The sequence below is a fragment of the Saccoglossus kowalevskii genome, chromosome 10 (assembly GCF_978046115.1).
Source record: "Saccoglossus kowalevskii chromosome 10, keSacKowa6.1, whole genome shotgun sequence".
Lineage (NCBI taxonomy): Eukaryota > Metazoa > Hemichordata > Enteropneusta > Harrimaniidae > Saccoglossus > Saccoglossus kowalevskii.
Window position 1 is genome coordinate 31112751 of NC_140650.1, and position 11569 is coordinate 31124319.

Consider the following 11569-nt stretch of genomic DNA (forward strand, 5'->3'; position numbering starts at 1 on the left):
GAACACTTTTTGTTGATAGATAGTATTCATCTGCAGACGCTGAATGTAAATCCCTTTCTAGGCTGACGAAATGGACACACTACAGACTCCGTGGGTCAAAAACGGATTTCATTTGGCGGCATATACAATGGACGTTCCCCTGTCCCCACGTGGCGAGTACACAAGTTACTGATGCGTAGTCTGAGGAGATGTGAATGTAAGAATAACTAAAAGTTACATGAGCGTTCTATGTTTGCTTGTATGTTCTTTAACTAGTTCACAGCACTCGCCTACCGTTAATCAAGGGTGATGCCAGTCACCTCACTCTCTGCTGAGCTTATCCTTTTGAACGCCATGATTTTCACGCAATTTTCCCATGATTTCTTTGTTATTTTTTGACTGAGTTGACATATTTGCCAATACATTAGTGGTGGTGGGAGTTGGTTTGGTGCAAGTCGGCATTGGTGCGAGTTGGTTTTGGTGCGAGTTGACCTGTGACCTTTGCGACCAGCTACAACATTGTGAAAGCAAATCATAAATGGGACAAATGTTGAATTTGCCTTTAAAAGATCAAAACCAACAAATGATAATCAAATCGAAAATCTGTTCGTCTTGTGGGACATCTTATTTAACGTAGGACGCCATCGTTTTTTGTTTGAGCTCCATGGCCCAGTTTCAACTTCGTCGAATTTCATTATGCTACATAATGTTCATTTGTAAATCAACATAATAAAACGGTTGAAATCTGATTTATTGATATAAATATTCATATTGAATGGATCAACATGTCACTTAATAAAAGTAAAAGTTAGTATGGCAAGTATACTGTTTACGCACATATTCATTGGGATAGTTGATATCTAGGAAGACTTAGTTTAAAAGTAAGAGAGTATGTTAACCGACCCATGTTATGCTATGCAGAATGTACGTTTATCATCACATATTTTATGACCACCACATACATGCACTTCATTTTCAGTTAATATATTCGAATCAACTCAATTTCACACTAAAGTGGGGTACAATAACTAGAGAACCGGAGTATATAATATAATACCGGAGTATATCATTGGGTGTTTCATATTACCCAGAATAATAGTTTTCAGAAAAACTATGATATATAATATAATATATATTACATTGCAAGGCTTCAAATATTGTATAGTCTGAAATTGTTTCTGGTCTAATAATAAAATATACAGAGTTGTTAAATGTAATTTCTGAGAACTATGTTTTTCTTTGCTTAGTCCCGAATCAATTTAAGTACAGTCAAGCCTGTGTCAGTGACATCATTTATATAAATGACTATCTGTCCATGGCGACTACCTATTGGCAGTCCCAGTGTGTAATTATATGCAAAGTGAGTTGTATATCAAGGCATCTGTCTAATGTGACCAGTGACCATTGTTTTGGCACTGGCTTGGCGAACTGACCATTTGCAGCACGATGGCAGGTGATTGCATGGTTAATGTTTCACATTCGTCAATCAACACATCTTTTGCATTTTGTTTTAAGTCAAGAAATTATTGCCATATTTTCATTTACAAATACACCCTTCATATAAAGTCCAACTGGGAGTGATCCATCTTAATTTCAGGCCATTTTGAAATCAGCTTGATTAAATACTTGTGAAATTATAACAACAAAAATCAAATATGCAGACATATGTTAATAAACTGGGTCAATATATAGTTAGCATTATACTTTTCGCCGAAGGAGGCGATTATATATAGTTAATTCTAAAATGTGTATTGGTTCTTATTACCCACATGAATTTATACATAATGCACGAGTATTTTGATTTAACTACTGATTATAACCAGACCAGCACACATTTCAACAAAATAAACAGATGTCTTTCAAATGATATTACACAGTAGCACATATTTTGTATCAAAGCAATCGGATTTGGTCCATGGATATATGACTGGATAATGGGCTCCAGTGCGAGATCTTTATACTTAACATCCATGCTGTGAATAAATAATAATATTATATAAATATAAAATATACTGTTTCATATTGTTAAAGTTGTTATTAGGGCGTAGACCGGCAATGTGGCCGACTTTTCAGCGCGGAATCGTGGAGGGAGCAAATAGTTCTGACAGCTCCCCAATTAATTTGCCATCTGTTTCGGGCCATCGATTGCGCGAGGGTGTAGTATTTCGTCAACACAGACTACTGGATAACGTGGTTTTGTACATATAATAATAAACACCATATGCCATCACATCGAGCTAAATTTTTGGGGCGTTTCAAATTTCATGTGAACAAATTTGGATGGCTTCTTGTGCAATTTCCCACTAGTGCTCATTCTCGCTGTACGTTTAATGTAGTCGTGCGATCTGGTGGCTGATTTTGTTCTGTGGGGCTCGTCTCGACAAGACAGGTTATGTCGCGGTTTACACCGAGTTCTCTGTCGCCTCCAGTGTCCTATTTTACTGATTGTATATGTTCGCTCAGCTGGTGTAATTTGTGTACGTTCATTATGTACAGATAACGCATCAGTATTTAGAGGTCGCTTTGAACATGAATTTTCATCCTCGTGTATTTTATGACCCACGTTTACGTGTCCTTTTCTCCTTCCCCCTGTACTCATTCGAGCTGTAATTTTGATATACTCGCTGGTCATTGGATAGCAACGTTCATTTATATTAATGTCGGGGTCTGACACATTGCTGGGCACTATTGGTCCTTGTCCTCCGTTTTGATTCGTCGACGTAGTAGGTGATAGCGCCCTCTTTGGACTCACTCTTGACTCTGTTGGAAGCGATGTAACCTGAAAAGCGAATTCAGAACGGCGTATAAGCTTCGATTATTGTCGTACTTACATATATCATGCTTTAATGTGGGCTATATTGCATAGGTGGTTAAATATATTGCACGTCGTTAATAAACAATGCTTATATTCAAATTAAAATAATCTACCTTTGCAATCACATTCAACAACAAATACCCGTAGTCATGTTATTTTCTAATCCTATTTTATCATTAATTTGTTTTAAAGGCTGTGCCTGACAAAATAGGAACAAAGTACATACGTTTGTGCCAGCCCACCATGTGACAGACACTCAATTGACGTCGTGATCCAACAACAACCATAAATACTACTTAAAGGGGAGCAGAGGTGTGGCTTTTGACACTCTGTACATTAAATTTGTGATCTATGAATGAATTCTGTCGATAAAAATAACTTATATGTGCTGCGAAATGCCCTAAATATCGGGTATAAAACGGGCTGTGAAGCAGACGACAAACGTCCGCTTTTCCTGGCGTCATTTCGCCTCCAGAGGGCCAGTCAAATGACGTCATCAGTGAACACTGATAATTGAACCCATTCATGCTAGTACGTCAATCCCATAGAAATGCTACTATGAAAGACCTTGTTAACTGACTACTTAAAAGTTGAAATATGGCGAGGTGTTGTGTTATGAATGCCATAACGATTCATGTTATATTTCTCGAAATCCCAAATAAAAAAATCACGTTGTTGGTTGCGGAAAAACTAACCTGAAAGTGAAGACAGTACAGCGTTCTGGCTATAGTAAACAGTGAGTGAGTGAATAAATATTGTACGAGTTAAAACTAAATGAGAAATATGATAATACCACTTGAACCACAGTACTCATTTTGCCTCACTTCTCCCTTTTTAAACGATCGCTTAATTTCCGACCGTACTGTATTTTCCGACCGCTCGCTTATTGAAAACACCGACCGCTCGCCCAAACACCGGTCACCGGCATGGGAGTAGTCAAAATGTTTGGGGATATACAAAGAAAATTCTGAACGGCTCTTCAAATCTATACCACTCTGTATCGTTAGCGAACAACTTCATCTGTGTCAAATACTAGAGCCGGTACAATATTGTAAACAAATGCCATTATATACCTTTTCTTATTCTGGTTTCACAAACGTTGAATAGCCGTCAAACATTCAAGTATATTTAGTTTTTAACTATCTATAATTATATGCACGCAATTTGACCCTTTGACCTAGATTTGATTGGAATGGAATATTTTAATTTTAAACAATATTCTGACGTTACTTACTGCTCCAAAAATGTTTCAACACAATTGCGGTATGACTGTCCGATTTACAAGTGCATCGGATAATATATTAATAACCACTCTCACCAATCGCTTGCTTAGGAGAGAGTAGGAAATCAAACAGCCGCAGGTCGCCCGCCTTTTATGCATAGATTTCATGACGCCGTCTGACAGCGGTCGGGTACGAAAAGCTCGCACAGCAATTCACACTTATTGTCAAGACAATGAATGAACAGAAAGGACTGGGAAATTAAAAAGATTATATTTCCACAAAGTTAAACAAATCTGGCTACATCAAAAGCTTGGAAACTAGTTATAATATTTTGCAAAAGACTGAGTGATCAACGACATCATTTTGGGATGCAATTGAACTTGAACTTCTTTGCGTAACTTACTGCACGGCTATGCTGACATCAAGTGTGTGTTGACCAAAGTTTGACCCCAAGTCACGCACTGAACAGGCGCGTTACCTTAGCAATCTTTTTCTTTCATGCTCCGCGCGTCGATCTTGTAAAATTGTTATTAGTTCTGACGGTGCTGTACGCAAACTTGTATTTTTTGAGGTCGTTTACTTAGTGCGCTGCTTTTCTAATTACGCAAATTTGTTTACAATGTCGTACCGGCTCTAAAAATTTCAACATTGTAATATATCGGTTTCATAATAATTACGCAAAGTCAGTTATTTAATATTGGACACAGGTGAAGTTTCGTCCGCGAACGATACAATGTGGTATAGATTTGAAGAGTGGTTCGGAATTTAATAATAGTTAGTACCCGTTGTATCCCCAAACTATATCACTCAAAACCACTATTTCGGTTGGTGTTTTCAATGGGTCGGTGAGAGAAAAATTACGATAAAAATGCGGTCGTTTTCCGGTCGGAAATTAAGCGATAAGCGGTCGATTAAAAGTGGGAAGTTGGGCGAAATGATTACTGTAGTTCAAGTGATATTAGCGTATTTTTCTAATTTAGTTTTTAACTCAAACAATATTTATTTACTCACTGTTTACTATAGCTAGAGCGCTGTACGTGTCTTCATTTTCAAGTTAGTTTTTCTGCCGATTTCTCGCAACCAACAATGTGATTTTTATTTGCAATTTCGAGAAACTTAACATGAATCGTTATGGTATTTATACGCACAACACTTCGCCATGTTTCAACTTTTAAGTAGTCAGTTAACAAGGTATTTCATAGTAGCATTTCTATGGGATTGACATGGGTTCAATTATCAGTGTTCACTGATGACGTCATTTGACTATCCCTCTAGAGGCGAAATGACACCAGGAAAAGCGGACGTTTGTCGTCTGCTTCACAGCCCGTTTTATACCCGATATTTAGGGCATTTCGCAGCACATATAAGTTGTTTTTATCGACAGAATTCATTCATAGATCTCAAATTTCATGTACAGAGTGTCAAAAGCCACACCTCTGCTCCCCTTTAAGTTCCATATCTTTAAAACATACCGACATATTTTTACCGTATGGCGGTTTTTGTGTTTTCTCATAAAATCCAGATTAAAACTTATGGTCACCGAACTACTTTACGCACAAAAATCAGCAAGACTAAAACTTTTGAAACGAAAGAATTCTTCTCGCTCTTATTCAATGAAGCTGATCAAAACGCGTAGACGCGATCACGCGATCAGTAATATACGAGAAGCAGGCACAATGTCCTGAAATATAAACCACTGCTGCACACGACAGGGTGTTCTACCACCCCCGCCTACTACTGTCACATATATTCACCGTTCCCACCACGATGAGATTTTGCGATCATTATCTCAGATAATGACGCTTAGCCGTAACGGGGGCTGATTTGGAAACCCGCTACCCATTTTCCTTTCCAGAGTTCTTTGCGGCTAGAACAGAGAACTTTGCATGGGAGATTGCCCGCTACCCTAACAGGAAGAATGGTAGAGATATTTGGTATTCACCGAGGACGGTAAAAAGATGGACTGTATCCCTTGACCCTATGTTTTTAACACTTTACTATATCATACCATGTTATGTTTTGTGAAAGTTGTACACCCCGGTCACACACACACAAATCAGTTCATATAATATCTTGTCGTTCATAGACCTACCTTGCTTTTAAGTAAAAGCGGGCGTACGCTTAGAATACATCCATGAAAAACATGTGTAATTTTCACAACAGAATCGACCTCTGAAATGGAACATTGGTAAGTATCAGTTAAGAGGTATTACTTATTACGTCTTCGGAACACCGGAAACTATCAGTTACGTCATCGAAACATCGGTAAGTATTAGTTACGTCAACTAGAACACAGGTAAGTTTTCGTTACGTCATCGCAATATCGGGAAGTATACTTGCCATTGGAATTGTCGTTATAACATTGACAGGTACTTGTTACCTCATTTGAACATTGGTAAGTGTTATTTGCGTCAATAAAAAAATATTAGTTATGTTATTGGATAATAGTTGAATAGTAGTTAAATCATAGAAATATTGGTATGTATAGGTTACGTTATTGGAACATAGTTGAATAGCAGTTAAATCAGAACAACATTGGTATGTATTGGTTACGTTATTGGAACATAGTTGAATAGTAGTTAAATCAAAGAAACCTTGGTATGTATTGGTTACGTTATTGGAACATAGTTGAATAATAGTTAAATCATAGAAACATTGGTATGTAATGGTTACGTTATTGGAACATAGTTGAATAATAGTTAAATCATGGAAATATTGGTATGTATTGGTTACGTTATTGGAACATAGTTGAATAATAGTTAAATCATAGAAACATTGGTATGTATTGGTTACGTTATTGGAACATAGTTGAATAATAGTTAAATCATAGAAATATTGGTATGTATTGGTTACGTTATTGGAACATAGTTGAATAATAGTTAAATCATAGCAACATTGGTATGTATTGGTTACGTTATTGGAACATGGTTGAATAGTAGTTAAATCATAGAAACAATGGTATGTATTGGTTACGTTATTGGAACATAGTTGAATAGTAGTTAAATCAAAGAAACATTGGTATGTATTGGTTACGTTATTGGAACATAGTTGAATAGCAGTTAAATCAGAACAACATTGGTATGTATTGGTTATGTTATTGGAACATAGTTGAATAATAGTTAAATCATAGAAACATTGGTATGTATTGGTTACGTTATTGGAACATAGTTGAATAATAGTTAAATCATAGCAACATTGGTATGTATTGGTTACGTTATTGGAACATAGTTGAATAGTAGTTAAATCATAGAAACATTGGTATGTATTGGTTACGTCATTGGAACATAGTTGAATAGTAGTTAAATCATAGGAACATTGGTATGTATCAGTTACGTTATTGGTACATAGTTGAATAGTAGTTAAATCATAGAAATATTGGTATGTATTGGTTACGTTATTGGAACATAGTTGAATAGTAGTTAAATCAAAGAAACATTGGTATGTATTGGTTACGTTATTGGAAATAGTTGAATAGTAGTTAAATCATAGAAACATTGGTATGTATTGGTTACGTTATTGGAACATAGTTGAATATTAGTTAAATCAAAGAAACATTGGCATGTATTGGTTACGTTATTGGAACATTTTTGAATAGTAGTTAAATCATAGAAACATTGGTATGTATTGGTTACGTTATTGGAACATAGTTGAATAGCAGTTAAATCATAGAAACATTGGTATGTATTGGTTACGTTATTGGAACATAGTTGAATAGCAGTTAAAGCAGAACAACATTGGTATGTATTGTTACATTATTGGAACATAGTTGAATAGTAGTTAAATCAAAGAAACATTGGTATGTATTGGTTACGTTATTGGAACATAGTTGAATAGCAGTTAAATCAGAACAACATTGGTATGTATTGGTTATGTTATTGGAACAAGGTTGAATAGTAGTTAAATCAAAGAAACATTGGAATGTATTGGTGATTATTGGAACATAGTTGAATAGTGGTTAAATCTTAGAAACATTGGTATGTATTGGTTACGTTATAGGAGCTATGGTTTATTGCGTCATTGCAATACTGGCAAATATTCGTTAACGTTTTCTACACATTTTGTCGAAACTAAGGGACGACATCAAATGATCGATGTCGGATAAACAACTTATTTTTGACCTCAAAAAGTTTCCATCCTACAAAAACGATTTTATTTTTTAATGACGTAAAAAAAAAATGGAGTATTTGTAGTTGTTTTTTTTTTATCCTATCATGGACAAAAATAGCCAAAAATGGGAAAAAAAAACACACATCCAAGACGAGAAAATGGTTTGGTCCGAGTGTAAATATGTGCTTCAAATGAGGTCAATTTCAGGGCATTGACCTGGAACCAACTGATATGCCATACTACTGTCCGATTATCAATTTGTATTTAATGATGTAATCTGGCGCCATGATCAATCATATTTATCAATTAAGTTTCAGTAGGGATGGGGGTTGGGGGTTTGGGAAAAAAATAAAAGAATTAAGTTTGTTATCGTACATTGAACATTTGATGTTGTCCCTAACTTGAATTCATTAACTTAAAATTGATATAACCCCTCAATTTGCAAAATTCCAAATCCAGTCTCCATTCCAGTACTAACACCCCTCCAAATTAAGTCCTCGTAATTTCATTGAAATTGCCCAGTCAACAATTAAATAATTCCAAGTATTTGGATTTGCACACAGCATAAAGTTTACTACTAGTCTTATTCATCCGTGTTTGATTATTAGTGTCAAAACTTACAGCTATCATGCTAGTTATTTATAATTTCGCTCAAGGTTTTGAGTTTTGTTTAATTTAGTACACGCTACGCTCCAAGTGTAGATACTTGTCCCAATTAAATAAAACTGGTTATAATACTGTTATTATTTCACTACGAGACAGTCTGCCATTCTATTCGCATGACAACACGTTATACATGTAAATATATCTTACTATTTTCGTCAGAGAACGTGACGACGGCGGTATCGCTGTCTTCAAACTCCAGTGGATAAACTATATTAGTCACATCACCACCGCCATTTTGTTTTTCCTGGAAGTAGGCTCTGAGACGAGCAGCCGTGGCGTTTCTTGGGATGTTGCTGGCAACAATGCACCTGCTGAGCATTACTGTTTACATACGCTATCGTACCTTCCCGTATGTAAGCTGTATGGCACTGAAATACAATATATATAACGGTATACGTAAACAACAGGATAACACATATGCTTCAATGTTCCATTCTTACGATAAGGCCACGGAAAACTGTATATAGGTCAGACTGAGTAATGTGTTTACCGTGATGTCGGCGCCCGTTCAAGGTTCAAATGTTCAAACGTCGCTGAGGCCAAAAGCACCCGGAAGTGCCGCTCAAAATATCCAAAGTACCAGTCAGACCCAGGCAAATAACCAAAGTATCTCGTCACAGAATTGAAAAACGTACGATCGAAACAGCAATCTCGTGGCTAAGGTTCTGCAAGCGCCAGTGAAGCGTGCCGTTTTATCAAATGACAAGCTATGGAATGTGGTATTCATTCTGCGTGGCCGAGAAAATAATGACAGCAAAGCTGGCATATCCACTTACGTAGCATTGCAACGCTGACACGCCGAGGTGTACAGTGTTCTTGTAACCTCATTCACGAAACGTCAACATACTCGGAGAATTTACGTTTTTCTCAACCAAACACTATTTCCCACCTACCTCGCCGTCTCATCCAGCGAAGAATTACAACTATCACAGTTGTAGGCGACCAACAAATTGGAATAACTTGATAACACTTCGAACACTGCGCAAAATAACGAATGTACGTTGACGGAAGCACGTCTGTAGTGTGTTTGCAGTCATACTAAAACATGACGTCATGGTGACCTCATTTCAGAGTTCACAAGGTGAAGATACGCCACCGCAGGCTAGAAAAAAATGATAATTATTTATTATAATATAATACAAAAGTATCGATCTTCGACTTAATGGGAAACCAATCACAACTCGTGTTCATATCAACTAGAACCGGGGACATACGTAGCATTCTTCGTACAGTATATACATGAAGTATCAGCTTACGTCCCTCGTTTATGCTATCCATTAATGGGGCACACATTTGAAATTATGTGGTGGCTGCAAGAATTTTGTCCTTATATTTTTTTTTCTTCAATGTACCTCCATTTTTCCTGCGGCATGCAATTGCCCGGGGGCACTGGCCTTTCACTTTGGTAGGGGTGTGCGGCCGGGAAAAAAAACCAAAACCCCATCGTAGACCATTTTCGCCTCAAAAACCATACCCCATTATAGACTAAATAGTGATTTTGTATATCCCATCAGAGACCAAATTGTCACTAAATTTATTCAGTTATAGGTTGAATTTTCTCATCATCCGGTCTCGTCAATCTGAATGAATGAATGATCAATCCAAGGGAAATAAGAACAAATAGAGTGCACTTACTTTTTAACACACAGCATTTTAAAGTTAGTTGTTTGACAAAGAGATCAGAGACTGAAAGGAGGACTAGGAAATGATCAGTAAACTCAAGGTCAACATTAGTGGACATTCATAGTATATTTTTTATTGTTTACTGATTATGTTTACTATTATGGCCCAACATCAAGTAGTACACTGCACAAAGCTGTAATGTACCACTGTCATAATGCCATGCTAGAATCATATGTACAGCTTTGATAATTTGATAAACTAAATTTAATGCTCATATAGCATACCAGGTATCATGAACAGAATTGAAATATTTTAAAAATAGTACATGTGTACTTTGTTTTTCAGTAATTTTGATATCAGACAAGTCACCTGCATTGTGGGGCTCATTCACGGGATAAATGGTGGCCTAAAGTTGCAGACTTCTGCGCCCGGTTAAGGCGATTCGCTACGTGAAAATATGCCAATAAAAACCAATAAAAATACTAAAACGTGAGTAAATACATGGAAAGTGGAAAAACAGACCCCATTCTAGACCGGCAAACTGATATTGGACCAAAAGGCAAGCAAATCTATACCCCCATTCTAGACCCAAACAGCAAAAAATTAAGACCCCAAAGGGCGACACGTCCCTATAATACGATTTGCATTAAGTGCCCCCCCCCCCGGTGCAATTGTTGCTCTCGGTGTCTAGTCTACAACTTTCTGTTCCAACAGATCTTCTAGCCACCTCATGATTTCAAATAGTCGATCCCTAACACTCATACGAGGCGCGGAATGTAAATTTATTATTATACTAGAAGAAAACGTGCTAATAATTTAAAATTACGTACGTATTGGAGGCCGTGGCGTGTGTGTTTTAAAATGATGTGTGCATTATAAAAAAACGGCGTGACTGTGCGTTTTAATGGTATGTGCTTTTAAAAAAATCATGTGTGTAATACGAGGCGCGGAATGTAAATTTATTATTTTGTGTATACTAGAAGAAAACGTACTAATAATTCAAAATTACGTATGTTTTGGAGGCCGTGGCGTGTGTATTTTAAAATGATGTGTGCATTTTTAAAAAAACGGCGTGACTGTGCGTTTTAATGGTATGTGCTTTAAAAAAATCATGTGTGTATATTAAATGGCGTGGGTGTTTTAAAAAACGTGTGTT

The 11569-nt window shown here is 36.6% G+C and overlaps 1 protein-coding gene across 1 annotated transcript; it reads right to left on the reverse strand.

The window, feature by feature from the left end:
• Positions 1 to 712: 712 nt before the first annotated feature.
• Positions 713 to 9820, reverse strand: LOC100368454 (uncharacterized). Its single transcript, XM_006825905.3, has 4 exons — positions 9684 to 9820; positions 8938 to 9158; positions 6110 to 6189; positions 713 to 2758 (listed from the first exon to the last, which is right to left on the reverse strand). Exons 2-4 carry the CDS (start codon positions 9107 to 9109, stop codon positions 2207 to 2209), a joined length of 804 nt encoding a protein of 267 aa, XP_006825968.2. The 5' UTR covers positions 9110 to 9158; positions 9684 to 9820; the 3' UTR covers positions 713 to 2206.
• Positions 9821 to 11569: the final 1749 nt, after the last annotated feature.